This window comes from Malaya genurostris, chromosome 1, assembly GCF_030247185.1.
Source record: "Malaya genurostris strain Urasoe2022 chromosome 1, Malgen_1.1, whole genome shotgun sequence".
Lineage (NCBI taxonomy): Eukaryota > Metazoa > Arthropoda > Insecta > Diptera > Culicidae > Malaya > Malaya genurostris.
Genome location: NC_080570.1, coordinates 125997740 through 126013309, shown reverse-complemented (window position 1 = coordinate 126013309; position 15570 = coordinate 125997740). Strand labels below are relative to the sequence as shown.

Below are 15570 nucleotides of genomic sequence, written 5' to 3'. Positions count from 1 at the left end.
ACAAACAAGTGAATTTTATTTAGTTTGATCTGCCAATATAGAACAGCTGATTTTTGAAAATATTGTTTTCAACTGTCGTCCGAAAGCAGCTGCTTCGTGGGCTCACAGTACATCACGTTGTGTTAACCCCTTGATAACAACACATTTTATTATTATATGACCCTATTTTCACCCTATTTTTATAGGAAAACCCCGTTCCAATAAACTAGTACCCACATTATCGAAATGACGGAATGCGTAATGAATTCTTACTCGACTGCATGATTTTTCAGTGCTCGATCGGTTCAGTGCTAGAATTTTCGCCTGAGTTGGCTGCTCGATCAACCTGATTGACAGTGACATTATAAATGTCATTGAATATTCGTTCATTTTATGAATGTGTTAGTGTAAAATTTAGGCGACTTAAGCCATTTCATTACACTCCAGCTAGAGGAATGGATGATGCTGACTAAGGTAGGCCGTTTTGTTAATTTCCAGCGAATTTCAACAGTTTATGTTGGAATTCTAAGAAGAACTGGTTATTTACTAGTTCTGTATATCCGAAAAACATGAAGATTTCAATGTGTATAATCAGTTATGTAATGTTTTCTTTCAAAAATAAACTGAAAGTCAGCACGAAAACGTGCAAAATCGGGAAAGAAGATAAAGAAGACAAATTGACAATTCAGTCCGCATCTTCTCACTCAATTCCGACTGATTTCCGAATCAACCGGTTGTAGGCGAAATTCATTCGGAATCGGTTGTTGCACTGGAGTTGGAATTGATTCGTAATTCATTATGATTTCCACATGAAATTCCGAATGAAAATTTCTCGCCGATTCGGAATCCATTCGGATCTGATAATGTGGGTAGTATTAGAGTATTTCGTTATGACTCTTCAACCGGTTCAGTGTCACACCCCTCAAAAATCACCAGGGCTGTCAAGTTGAAGGCAAGTTTAAATGGTGTTTGTGTAAACTTTCGTATTGTAGAAGTATTAGTGATCGTGAATGATATGCGAGGAAAGTGTAAAAAATCTGGTGAAACATTCGCTGGTTGGCAAGCGATCCTTTCGAATTTTTGGTTTTAAGAAGTGCTGATTTTGTGGTAAAATTGTTTTGAAGGAGGTTAAAATTGCTACAAATCGGTAGACGGTAAGTTAGTTCACCCGAAAAAGATGGAATTTATTAGTATCAAAATGAAACCGAGCTAAAAATAGTATTACAATTTCGGAGCGGGTGTGGTGAAGCAAGAAAGAGTTCTTTTTTTTACCTGCACTTGTGCTTGATTTTGTTCCTCGGCGGGGGTGGTTGGGGTACCGTGTAGTAAACAAAAATCAAAATGGCTGCTTGTCGAGTGATTGATTAAAGTGAAATTGGATGTTATTTTGTATTATCTGCAAGTGCTACAGACGAAAGCAGTTTCGATCCGTGCCCAGAGTTTGTTACAGCGGAGAGAATATTTTTGATCGGTAACAATTAGGTGATGTTTTCTGTACAAGTGTGACTAAGATCGATTCCAAGAAAACTGGATCCGTGTCTGTATGTAAATATTGGTTTCGAAACAGCACTGCTGCAAAAAATGAATGCAGTTCATGTACGCTTTTTACATGCATAACATTATCTCATTGCTTCAGTATAGAACAAATTTAAAAAGCAGTCGAATGGTTTATTTTTTTCAAATCCCCGATATTCTAATTCAAGATGCATTCAAAATGGAGTTCCTACGGCATGCAATAAAAAGGCAGCAATGTAAAATAGCCATGCACTCTTGAAGTAAGAATGTTGGAAGAGACAGACGAGAAGAAAAAAAATTAAACCGCTTATGCAGACTTCACAAGCTTACTCATCATCCACACACCCGCACCACTCTGATGTTATTTGCATTCTAAAAAGCCATTGAAACTGCAGTGTGGCACAGAGTCATGTACGGAAAAGTTTCTTCACTGGTCGGCAAAAAGTGACGTTACTAGTAAAACAATTACTGCTTATTGTTATGACCGTTCGCGAGACAGTAAGATAAATAAACAATGAAAAATTGATTAGAAATTTTGAAAATATTAATGCTTGAATAAATACTGAGATCTGTTTTTGTTTCATTTTGTGTGACAATGAAACATTTTTCAATTACTGGATAGTGCTACGAAAATATTGGATTTTGACTTACTTTTGTGTCAAACGTTCAACAGCCCAAGAAATCAACCATGTTCAGTTTATTATCGATTAGATAAGCTTTTAATTCGTACTTCAGTGCTATTACACTGTCAACTAACAATAGATTTGCTTTTTCTTTTCTTATTTTTGCTATTTCACGACTATTGGAAATCACTAGGAGTGGATTATTTCGCCCGTGAATGCCAACATGAGCTATCAAATGCCACAAAATCGAACAAGTAAGTACCAACAAAAATTGTGAATACATTGAAATAATAATAATTTAAAGGCAGATTACATGTGCGGCAGTGTATTTTTGATATGCATGAATATATATCACTTTAAGCTGATTGTGTATTTTCCTTTTATCCAATGATTTATGTGATATTTCTCAGAGTAGATAAATCTTCAAGGTAGCATCGATAAATGAGACGTTTATAGGTACGACTTTCACAAAAATTTTCCAAGTGTCTGAGTTGACTTAAAAAAAATTCAGGATAAAAAATGAAATCCGCGTTAAATAAGCCGCGTAAAAAACACCTCATTGTATTCATCTAACCTTTCTTGTAAGCGAATGCGAATTGCCTGGAATTTCGTTTGAATTCCTCGCCGCATGACCTTTTTTCAGTAATGATAGGATGCCAAATTCGACCAAAATAGAACAGATCAATTTTGGTTTTGAAGTTTTTCCAGGCACTCCAAGCTTATGGTTGTGAGGTAAATGTCACTCTTCAAGTCACAGGACTTATAAACTTCGACAACATAATGAATTTGAACAAACAGAGTAATTGATCGCTACAGAGTTAGTTGAAAATAAAAATTACTGTTCAATGTATAACTCTAAATAAAGAGGGCGGCTCGGTAATGCCAGAGACATAACCGGATCTCGTAAATACGAACAAAATTGACATGCTTCCGTCACATTCCTAAATATCTATAATCTTTTCAATTAGAAATTGATTCGCAAAATATGATCGTCGGATGCTTCCGTAAGCTTCAGCGAATCTTTGTATTTGTCCTCTGTGAGTTAATGCAACACAAGGTTGATTTCTAAAACATTGTTGGTTCCCAGTTGCCCAAATTCTCTAACTACATAAAATATAGTTTTTTTTTTTGCATACTGAGGTATTTTTTACAAGGCGGATACGCGCCGCGTATAAAAAAAAACCGCGTAGCTTCGGAAATCCGCGCAAAAAAAAAAACAGAAAAACTAAAAATTTTGTGATGCCAAATGTCTTAGAAATGCATGAATCGTCCATTACTGGTGTAATCTAAAACGTAGAAAAAAAACTAAAGAATTTGTTTATGCCAAATGTTTTAGAAATGCTTGAAACGTCTAGATTTGATGTAATCTCAAAAAAAAAATCTCGATAAAACTGGAAACTTGCGTAAAAACCGCATAACTTCGGAAATCTGCATAAAAAATGCCTAACTTTGGAAATCCGTGTAAAAAACGCATAAAAAAGGCGGGAGGGCAGTGTCACAGACATAACTGGAGGAAGTCAATACGAATAAAATTTCGAATATTGGGAATATTTAAATGGTTATAGAAAGAATCGATTTGTAAAATTTATTCGGTATTCACAACTGTTGAGTAATTTTTACCATGATTTATTTATCTTTACCTGAATCTGAATTTAGGAACTGGAACTGAATTCAATAAAAAAAATTCAGAACCGGGGGCCTGATTCCGAATTCTGTTGTTTCAGGTTCAGAATCCAAATCAAGAATTCAATTCATGAAGTTGGAACTTATTTCCAAAATCCAGCTCTTGTTTTAATTATAGGGCTGAATTCTGAACTAAAACGAAGGAACTGAGTTCAGTTCCAGAACTCAATTTCCGAATTCAATTCTAGCAGGCAGATTCTGAATTCCGAGTCTGAATACTGAAAAAAAAAATCCAAACCTGAATTTAAGAATCAAATTCTGCAACTGAATTTAGGAAGTAAATTTTATAATTAAATTCTTGTCTGAAGTCTGAACCAAAATTCAGGTTAGGAGTTTAGATCTAAAATTTTGTTCCTGATCTAGAATTCATATGTAAATTTTTTTACCTGAATTCTGAAGTTGAATTCCTGAATCGGAATTCTGGATTCGAATTCCGAATTTACATGAAGGCAACTAAATTAAGTTCCAAAATAAAGTCAAGAAACCAAATCCAAAAATCTAGTTCCTGAATTAGAATTCAGTCCCAGATCCTAAGTTCAACCTTTGAAACTTGTATTCTGGAACTAATTTCTAACGCTAAATTCCTAAACCTGAAATTAAGTTTAGAATTAAGGTGACCTATAATCGAGGTTGCGAATTCAGTTCAAAACTCAGTTTTAGAATTCAGAATCCAATTCAAATAAGGCTTTACACCACGCAGATGGTCTGTCGTTGTTGCTGTTGAAGGAAGAACCTCACCAAGACGAACACCCAGTTGAACATCGGGGTTGATATGTGACCTCAAAACCGACATCCGAGTTCCGCAATTGGTAACAGTCTTTCAGACGTGAATGAAATTTTCTGGACATGTAGACTTTGTGACAAACAAAAAGTCACTTTTCATACTTTGTTTTTCCAAAATTCTTCTAGACTGTCTTTTAAAAAGGGTGAAATTTTAATCTTTTTTTTTCAAATGATCCTACAAAAAAAAGTTGTGCTAATGATTTTCACAAAATTAGTTAAATTTTCGAGTAAAATACTGAGAAAAGTTCATATCGAGTTCTGCACTGTAATAAATTAACTTTAAAAATTCAAAATCGATTTACATAAAAAACCCCAGTTTTGATTTTGATATAATTTTGTCCGGAGATAGATGATTATTTTCCCAACCAACCATTCATACATTGCAAGATGGGCCCTCTCAAGGAAAACAAAGGTTTCCTAACAAAAACTCATTTATGGAGTAACCTTGTTTGTGCTAGGGCACCAAACAGTTTTCATTATCCTTATGTTTCGTCTTCGACTCGTCAGTACATAACAGTTTATGTTGAACTGTTATGCCACCTGCAGTTCAACATAAACCGCTGGCATAACAGTTCAACATTAACTGTTATGCACTGACGAGTCTAAGACGAAACGTAAAGATAATAACAAACACCAAATTTTCTCCAAACTGAATTTTTTGTCCAGTGTCTTTTTATCGAAAACTAAACTAAACTGAAAGTCATTATCATTGAAGTATTAATACAGGATAAAAAAAGTTTTTGTTAGAAAAACTTGTTTCCTTTACAAATGCCCGTCTTACTACCTATGGAGGGTTGACAGGGTTGACATAATAACCTACTTTGGGACAAAATTTCATTGATTTCGAAAATAGTGTTTTTTTGTAAATCGACATCAAATTTTTTTTTTGTTTTTTAGTGTATAATTCGAATAGACGAATTTCACGCCAAATCGTATTCAAATTTGGCAACACCCTCCCATATTTGAATTAAACTTTCTCGACTTATAGGATTTATCACAAAAAGTTACTTTGCGTTCTTTGTTTTTTTGCAAAAAATGATCTAGACTGTCTATTGAAAAAGGCCAGACTTTTTTATCAATTTATTGTAAAAAAAGTCGAAAAATGACAAATCCTACAAAAAATTGTTGTGCTGGTGATGTTTACAAAAATTAGTCTAATTTGAAAAAAAACACTTATCGAACTGAAAAAATCAATCCTGAAAATTTGGAGCCAAATTACAAAAAAACACCATTCTTCATTTGAATGAAATCTTGTACCAACATAAATAATCACGTTCCCTGTCAACTTTCCATATGTAAAGGGTGATTTTTAAAGAGGTATAGGATTTGATTTTCAAAAAACACTAAGCATTTGAGAAGATTGATGAAATCTTTGTTGGAATCGATAGAACGATCAAAATCATTTAATGTTTGAAGATGATTTCATGCAAAGGCACGCTTTAGATGGCCCATGCGCAAGGGCCAATTTTGGCACACTCTCTCCAACATATCGGTCGATATTTAACGAATAATGCCACCGGTCCACAATCCAAACCAAAGAGTGACCTTTTTTAGGATGCTTTGGTAGCTCTTGCAATGCTCCTGGCTGGTCTTCACTCCTAATGCGGCAATTTTGCTCGTTGAAGTATCCATTAAACCAGAAATGAGCATCGTCGCTGAACACAATTTTTCGTTGAAAATGTGGATCTTCCTCCAACTTTGTCAGCGCTCATTCATGATTGAATTATTGGCCAAACGCAGGTTCATGATTAAATTGAAGACCTGAACTGAACAAATTTGACAATGGTACAAGACACGATTCAAGCGTGATCTGTCAAAAATAGTGTTGCCAAAAAGATACTAGCAAAAAATCACCCTTTAAAGGAAAAAAAATTTCCTAAAATTTTTTTTTCATCCAGCACTGATATTTTCTGTTAATATCGGGCAACTAGCAATAGAGTAATCGGTCTAACTTACTCACAAATTGAGTTTCTTTGGAATCTTGGATGATAATGATTTTCAGTTTAGTTTAGTTTTCGATAAAAAGACACTGGATAAAATATTCAGCTTGGACAAGTAATAGTCTTTGCTAGAAAAACTTTGTTTCCCTAAAAGTGTCCATCTTGCAATGTATGAACGGTAGGGAACATCTGCAGACAAAATTTTAACAAAATCAAAAATGGGGTTTTTATGTAAATCGATTTTTACTTTTTGAAGTCATTTTTATTCGGTGTAGGACGGTGTTTTTTTTTGTTAAATTTCACTGACATTTTTAAAAGGAATATTTATTTTTGCACTATAACTACTTGTTGAAAATAGGTTACAAAAGTTTGGTCAAAAGACAGTGTAGATCAGTTTTGTTAAGCTACGTTCGTACCATTTTTATGCGCATGATTATGAAAATGAATTTTTGTCCTGATACTGAGAATCATAAATTTCTCAATCCTGAACAGAGGATTCAAACTTAATTTAGCAATGTAAATACAATCCGAACCTGTTAAATTCCGTTGTATTCAATATAAATAAAACTCTACCTCTGTGTCCTCTGTAGAACCGTTTATTAGTCAGTTTATATTCTTGCGTAACAGTTCACTTATTTTGATGCTACCGCACGAAGAAAGGTATGAAGACTCTCTAACACAGAGAAATAGAACCAAAGAACTGAAAATTTTGGCTTCAAGCCAGTTTATTTAAAAAAATATTTTTATTCAGGCCTATTTGCGTACAAGCTTTACGTGGCCGATTGAGCCGATTTTTTAAATATTTTTTTTTAAATTGGATCTCGTTGTCACCCTTTTTCTAGGGGGAGAGGAGCTTCCATTTCCCTCCTGCGAGGATTGAGGGACACTTTGTTCGTGATTCGTCTCGTCATCCATTGCCGCATCGGTGGTATTGTTGTTGATTTCGTTGCTAGTTGCTGGAGATGCGGTTTTGTTTTATCGAATGACTGCCTTCAAGCCAGTTGCATGCAGATGACAATCATGCACCGGTTTATATCAGAACAGCGCTTTCCAAATTGTGAAAATTGATTTCGAGAATGTGATGATGTTTTTGGTTTTCATGGACGGTTTACTGAAAGTAGCATTTTTTGTCTATGCTAGCAAACTAGCCCAATACTTTGGATGCTTTGGAGGAGAATATTCTGCTTGTTATCAGTAAAATACAGCCCGATTTGTGCGACTGACCAGTGCAGTAAAACTTCATTCAATTCAATTGAAACTGTATGTGGAACACTTTGACGATCTCTCCACTGCAGTAAACTTCACTCTCTGACACACACACCATGTTTGCTGACGGCCCGAACGAGCAGCATTCAATTCATCACTCGTTTCTCTTCAATCGAGGCTTAGTTTAATTACCGTCAGTTGATCTCTCTAAGTAACAAAATATCTCTTTCAATAGTGTGAGAGCGGCCTTCAAATGAGGTTCATGTAAACATTCGAATTGGTTCAAGATAATAGATGAAAGACTAATCAGATAGCTGAAATATCAATCACAGAATACACATAAATTAGTTGTTTCCTCCTTTTTTAATACTTTACTCCATTTGTAATTCTATTCGTTCGAATCTGCTTACTACCAAGAGAGCAGACAATGAAGCAGCTCTACTACTTGGCACTTGAAACCGAGCAAGCAAAATTTCAAATGAATAGGTTCGATTATTCAACTGACGATGAATTCTGGGAGCTTCACTTGAAAATGGCAGCAAAAGTCAAATGAATTAGTAGGGATATGCTGACGGTCAGCGGCAATAAATTTCATTTTCATCTTATATTATTCGATTGAAAATGAAATTTTACCGCACTGCGACTGACTGTGGTCGAAAATTGGACCGACCGTATGGCGTTCATTTTTATAAACTAATTGCCATGAATTGATCTTTCAAATAAAACCAAATTTTAGACCGAACTTTACATAATTGTACGTATTATTTAAATTTGAAAAAAAACGGTTTAGTCACTCTAAAAACATTTCTAATCCACCTAGTGGTTTAATGATGCCTTTCTCATATTACTAATATTTTCAAAACACATCACTAAAAGATAATGTCAAAATTTTTTTTTCAAACTTGATTAACTTGTTTTGGGTATAAACTACCATAACATTTTCAATTTGGAAACAGTTATGTCAAGTTAATATAGATTTAAATGTGGAAACTTTTCATGCTATAAAAAATTGAACAAAGCACGCTGTGTGGTGGTGTTTTTTTTTCTTCCGTATCAGCATGTACCGATGAGTACCGGTTTTGCGTCACTTTGTATGACAGTGGAAATGTGAAAATCGGTTTAATCATTGCTAAGAACTCGAAGTGAGTTCCGTTTTTTGGAGCTTTTCTTCACTATTATCGGTGCTGTCGGAAGCGGAAACAGGGAACTAGCAATCCTAAAGTTGGTTTTAGTTTTAAATATCCACTAACTAAATGAATTTACTAGTAAGTTTTATACAAATTTGCGCCTCGTTTCGCCATCACTTGTGGGAAAATACTCATGAAATTGACAATTTTTCACTTATCGCGCTGTAATACCGGAACCGGAAATCGAATCTGGATCAACTTTTCGAGGAATTTAAAAAGAATTTCAAAACCTTTTATTTGCGTCTTAGTTTGTAAAAATCGGCAGAAAAATTTCCGAGAAAATTGGCTGTGTGTTTTCTCATAGATTTGCACATAGTGCCTTGTAATTCCGGAACCGGAAGTCGGATAAAGATAAAATTCAATAGCGAGCTATGCGACCATAAGACCTTTCGTTTGAATCTATGTTTGTGAAAATCGGTCACGCCATCTCTGAGAAATCGAGTGACATTATTTGTCACATACACACAGACATTTTGTGATCTCGACGCACTGAGTCGAATGGCATATGACAAGGCCCTGCGTTCAAAAGTCGGGTTCCACAGTGATTGCATAGCCTTTCTATATGAGAAAGGCAAAAAACACCCTTTATAAGACTACCTTCCAGTAGAGCTAACAAAACCTAATCTAATCTACCCAAATAATTCGCTTTTGTGTAGAACCAGTTGGCCAGAATTGGGGAAGGTTTTTTTTCCATAATGAATCTACATTTTGTCAACATTATATTAATGAATGAAAGAAGTTATTCCCGCAAGCTCACTTGAAAAAATACGACACCGATAAAATAAGTTGTCAAAAATATGATGGAAAGTTTTTTTAAACTTGACTCTCAGCGAAAATATTTAATTTTAAAACAGTGTCTGTGCAAAACAAAATAGTAAAATCCACTCCATTCAACATGCATGTTTCCATTGGTGTGTCACCGAACACACATTATGCATGTCGACACCGGAGTTAGCTAGGCTTTTTTTTTCTTCCTATTTTGAATAAGCAAACTGTTGCTTGTGTACTCAATAAAGCCACACTCGACTGGAATAATCTTAATAATTCGGTCTGTTGTTTTTCATTACAACCATCATACCACTTCAGTACGACATGATTTTCCCCATTTTCTTTTGCACTTTGTCGAAACCCACCACCATCTTACCACGAGCCTCAATTTTCTTCTAACCGAGTGGGGAGAATGCCCCTGCCGAAAAATTAATACCCCCGAAAAAAAAGCGCAACGACCGAGCTGATACGCCCTTGTGAGCACGAAAGGGAGGAGTTTGTTTCCACCCTCTCTCGCTAGGTCACAAGTCAGCTTCCGTTTTCCCCGTGACCAGCGGGGGTGGAAAATGGCGTATTTCGGCGCGTGCTCAGTAGCAACTCACCGGTTCGGGATCGGTCGGTTCGTCAAGAGGATCTGTGTCTTTCTCTACAAGGACCACTATTATTTCGTTTGCTGTTGCAGGATCTCCTGGTCGAGATTCCGTCCGTGTATCCGTGTGTCCGGACGGGTAGTGAGAGTGCCATTCAAGCGTTACAAAGGATATAGAACTTTATTCTGGTGGAAAGTTTTGTGCGGAGGAAGAAAAAAAGTTAACCCTGGAAGTGCATTAGGTGGTGGAAAAAAGAGCAACATTATTGTTAGCTGGTTGGTGACAACTCTTCTTCCACTCGGTAGACGGTTCGTTTTACTCGGCGGAAACGCGGAAAAGAACGTCGCGTCTTGGACCGTGCTGGACTTTTTTTTTTGCTTCTGCTCTCGCTCTCATTTTTTCGCATTCGATTTATTAACGCCCGCGCGAAAGTCGACACGCGCGCGGTGGTGTGTGGTGAAAAAAAAGTGTCCAATACCTACGCACGGTTTTGCACGATCCGAACTGCAAGGAATTCACTTCTTCCTGGTCGTAGCTTACGCGCCGGAGGAAGGTAGGCAACGTTTGCGGTAGTACCAGCACCGGTTCTAATGGATTATTCAACAGGAATGGTTGGGAAGGATTCTACCAGTCCAGTCCTTCCGAGGATTGGAGTTTGCATTTGTAGTATTTATTATTCAAATTAATCTATGTGTTGGGGATAACTCGGGAGATATTAGTGTCCAACTATCGATTTTTTAATTTCCATTTCATTTACCAATACTATCTCCAAGAAGAAAATTTAATTTGGCAAATATAATTTAAAACTGCACAGGATTACATTGCTATAATTGTACCACGAATGTAACAAATCTTGATAAAACTGTATCTTTCTAATCTGGCTGTCGGATATTTTAATGAAATGACACTGAAGTGCGCATGCAGGAGTGGCTCTCGAGTTAATGTTAAATATTCTCCGAAATCCAGTATGAAATCCTTAAAATAATTTTATATCTTAATACATTTTTGTACTTGAACCTGTTTGATTGAAATACTCGAAACTGGCTTGCTAAAACTATCCATCTGTCCACTGTCTACCAATAGTTGATGCAGATATTCTTCCAGAATTAATAGTTTGAAAAGTTACACACTTAATTTTTATTGGTGAATCTTTGTATAATTACTCAGAATTTCGGCAATCCTAAAGTTAGTAAATGTCATTTATTGCCGAAATTGTGAACCAAAATTTCACTGCGAAAGTGCCCAGAAATAAATCATGAACTGCCGAGTCGTCAGTAATCGAGCGTAAAAAGGATTTTACTTTACTATTATGTGAAATAATGGACACAAAATCTAGGGCTGAGAAAGGTACGTTTATTAGAGGACGAGTAGGGTCTAACACTTTTGAGAAATCTTCTATTATTATTATGTTGGTTTATTTACCCTCGGTTTTAACCTTTCGGTCATTCACCGAGGTAAAAAAAATCCTAATTTTTCTTAGTATTTTTCATAGTAAAACAAGAATTTCTAGAATATTTGGTCAAACTTTCCAGCCTATCGGAACAAAACTCTGGAAGTTATGGGCCTTTTGCTTTTCTTATCTTATACTGCGAAGAGGTAAGAGATCGGTGAACTGACCCAAGAGTTCTGCTTCGATTGATTTGAAAGTTTGACATTCTTGAAATGTTTTATTATAACAAAATACATCGAAAAAATATGATTTTTCAAGCAGGTTTTGAGAGTCCGTGTCCATCGTCATTCGAAAACTACATCACCAATTTTGTTCAAATTTTGCACACACTTTCTACATGTAAATTACCAGACCCCAACCATTTCCTTTTTGTTTTTTTTTGTTACTTTGAAGAGGTTTTACAGCTAGGAAAACATCTACTACAACTAAGTTAATTGGATTTGTTGCCTTCTGATTAGTCTGCGCTGAGATACAGTGGACACCGCAAATCATGATTTTTATTAGAAGCGTACTGAAACATACTCGTACTTGAACATACGCTTAATTCTCAGTATTTTTCCACGGAAAAATTACGAATTGTTGTTCGAATGATGTTTTGTATCATGCAAAACATTTTAATTTATTTTTTTGAATGATATCCCTAAAAAAAATCGCGAAAATAGTGTTTTTTAATGTGGAGCACATTTTTGTTTTCTATATAACGGTGCAAACTAGAAACTCAAGAAAAATACACGTAGAAATGTGGTCAGGTTTTGAACAATTACAGCTCAGTCAATTTTGTATCAATTATTAATATTATGTCACCATTTGATTGGAAATATTTCTACGTATTGATTTGAATGTTCATAGCCATGTATTTTTAATTTTATATCATTGAAATGTTGATTACTAGCTAGTAGTGTCCTATTTTGGCTGCAAAAAATCTGCGGCACACCGGATTTCCCTGCCATAGTCGACGGTTTTGAAGGAGTAAGCGATATATCAAAGGGAAAGCAGCGCTCTGATTGGTCAATCGAAGCAAAAGCAAAGCTGTTCGAAGCACGCGAATCTACAAATAGAAGCGAAATTATAGCTAACGTTTCAGTCTTATGCGTCGCTTGCTAGAGGTAGGTTGTTGCTACACAGCAAGATAAAAAGCGCCATAAACGATTTGAAGCTTTTATTGGTATGCTCTGATCTTGTGTCATGCAAGATTGGATGAAATCCCATGTTATGTCGTTTCGCCTGAGAAATTGACAATTGACAACCCAGGGTAAATTTTGAGTGCATAAGACCAATTTCTAATTTATATAAGATGAACTCGATTGATAATGAGAAATAGTTTATCGCTTCAACCGAAATCGCAAAATTGTAGTAATGGTAGAGAAACGCTATAAAGATAACTGCTTGCATACAGAACTTGAACACAAGCTTGGTGAAGAGAAGCTTAAATATCGATATCCGTATAGCAAGCATGTACAAACATTTAATTGTATACATTAGTTATCGCCCAATTAGTTTACTTTCTTCTATCAGTAAACTTTTTGAAAAAATTATCTTGTTAAGAATGATGACTCATATAAATGAGAATTCAATTTTTTTACCAGAGCAGTTTGGATTTCGTCATGAACATTCAACTACTCATCAACTTGTCAGAGTAACGAACATGATAAAATCAAATAAATCTTCTGGGTTATCCACTGGAGTTGCTTTTCTAGACATAGAAAAAGCATTCGACAGTGTTTGGCACAAAGGTTTAATAGCAAAAATGTCTGATTTCCAGTTTCCTATTTATTTGATCAAAATGATTCAAAATTATTTAACTGATCGTACTCTTCAGGTTAGCTATCAGAATTGTAAATCTGAATTGCTACCCGTACGAGCCGGTGTTCCGCAGGGTTCGAGTGTAGCTCCAATCTTGTATAATATTTTCACTTCTGATCTTCCAAATCTACCCGTTGGTTGTCAGAAATCGCTATTCTGTGACGACACAAGTCTGTTAGCCACAGGTAGAAATCTAAGAGTGATCTGCAGTCGCCTACAAAGAAGTTTAAATATTTTCAGTGATTATCTGTCAAAATGGAAAATTAAACCAAATGCAGCAAAAACGCAATTAATTATCTTTCCTCACAAGCCAAGAGCTTCTTTTCTAAAACCAAACAATAATCACATTCTCAAATTGAATGGCTTGGAATTGACATGGTCTGATCAAGCTAAATACTTAGGTTTAACGTATGACAAAAAACTCACTTTCAAGGATCACATTGAAGGAATCCAGGCAAAGTGTAATAAATATATTAAATGTTTATATCCTCTTATAAACAGAAATTCTAAGCTCTGTCTAAAAAACAAATTGTTAATTTATAAACAAATTTTCAGACCAGCCATGCTTTATGCGGTACCAATTTGGTCAAGCTGTTGTTCCACCAGGAAGAAAACGCTTCAAAGGATTCAGAATAAAATTCTGAAAATGATTCTGAAGCGTCCTCCCTGGTTTAGTACAAATGAGTTACACAGACTCACAAATATAGAACCATTAGATGTAATGTCACATAATATTATAAGCAAATTCCGACAAAAATCGATGCAATCTTCAATTGAATCGATTCGCTCTCTGTATTAGTTAGTAAGTTAGTATATAAGTTCCTTTTCCCCATTACACAATACAAGTAGGTTTAGAATTTTCCCTACACAAAAATCTCAGAATTGCGGAAGCAAATGATGTCTTCATGGTAATAACCAAATCATATATATATATATATATATATATATATATATATATATATATATATATATATATATATATATATATATATATATATATATATATATATATATATATATATATATATATATATATATATATATATATATATATATATATATATATATATATATATATATATATATATATATATATATATATATATATATATATATATATATATATATATATATATATAACAGGGCTGAAAAGTCACCACTTGTGGCTGAACACCCAATTTAAATCTTAATAATTTAATTTTAACTCATATTCCAATAAATAGTTATTAAAAAAAAAAAAAAAAAAAAAAAAAAAAAAAAAGTTGTATACATTTGGGCTATTGATGTAATTTCGTCGGCTACGAAACAAATACAAATCACAATAAATAGAGTCTATATTCTGGGTTCGCGTGTTCGGTGTTGATTCCTAATAAGGATCAATCTAAGCAGACTCTTGTGCATTTGCGGATTCAAAAGTGTGACGTTTAGTTGAAAATGTCAATCATTGGAAATTTTGGTTGCCTTGTTCCACATCAACGGCTCGAACAACCCCACGGGGCTGATCCTTGTAGTTTTTTCATCCGTTAGAACCTACACCGAAATCTTGAGATTATTTCGATATTATCATTGATATAATAAAAGTTCTTTTCAGATCTTCAAAATCTCAACCATTCGCCTATATGAAATCAGTTAAAATGTTGTTTGACTTAGTGTTTTTACAAACACTAAGAGTCATTCGATCTGGAAGGAAATGAAACTAAGTATCGGATCTGTAGGTAAATGCTTTTGTCAGCAGGTAACAGTGGCCACAGGGTGTAATGTGGCGAAATACTGATCAAGTTTTACGAAAGTACTGAACGATTTTTTGAAGAATCAGGACGAAATTGTTATATATAATTTTAAAAGTTTTCGGAAGTGCATTCCTACATGGAACTTGAACTCAAATGTTTTCGAATAGATGTTGTTGTCGATTCTTGGATCGAGAAAAAAAAATTATTTTCCAGTGAAATTTTTCTTGCGACTAAGGTGACAAAGTAATAGTCTCAAATGTCTTTACCCAACGAATGATAGAGATGATTTTGATCCAAGGTTGGGGGAAATTGT

The 15570-nt window shown here is 34.8% G+C and overlaps 1 protein-coding gene across 10 annotated transcripts in view; it reads left to right on the top strand.

Annotated features, from left to right (window-relative positions):
- The first annotated feature begins 992 nt into the window (after positions 1-992).
- Positions 993-15570, top strand: part of LOC131425711 (armadillo segment polarity protein) — a 70214-nt gene continuing 55636 nt past the window's right edge. For 5 of the 10 annotated variants that reach the window (XR_009229022.1, XM_058587795.1, XM_058587798.1 and 2 more), the window contains exon 1: positions 10236-10827. Coding sequence is in view for 9 of the 10 variants with exons in the window: in XM_058587795.1 (XP_058443778.1) it covers positions 10251-10827 (577 nt within the window). In the remaining variant the exon portion in view is untranslated. Of the gene's footprint in view, positions 1134-1338; positions 1521-1959; positions 1993-2310; positions 2372-10235; positions 10828-15570 lie in introns of those variants that run through there. The other 5 variants (XM_058587801.1, XM_058587802.1, XM_058587804.1 and 2 more) reach the window with 5 other exon arrangements.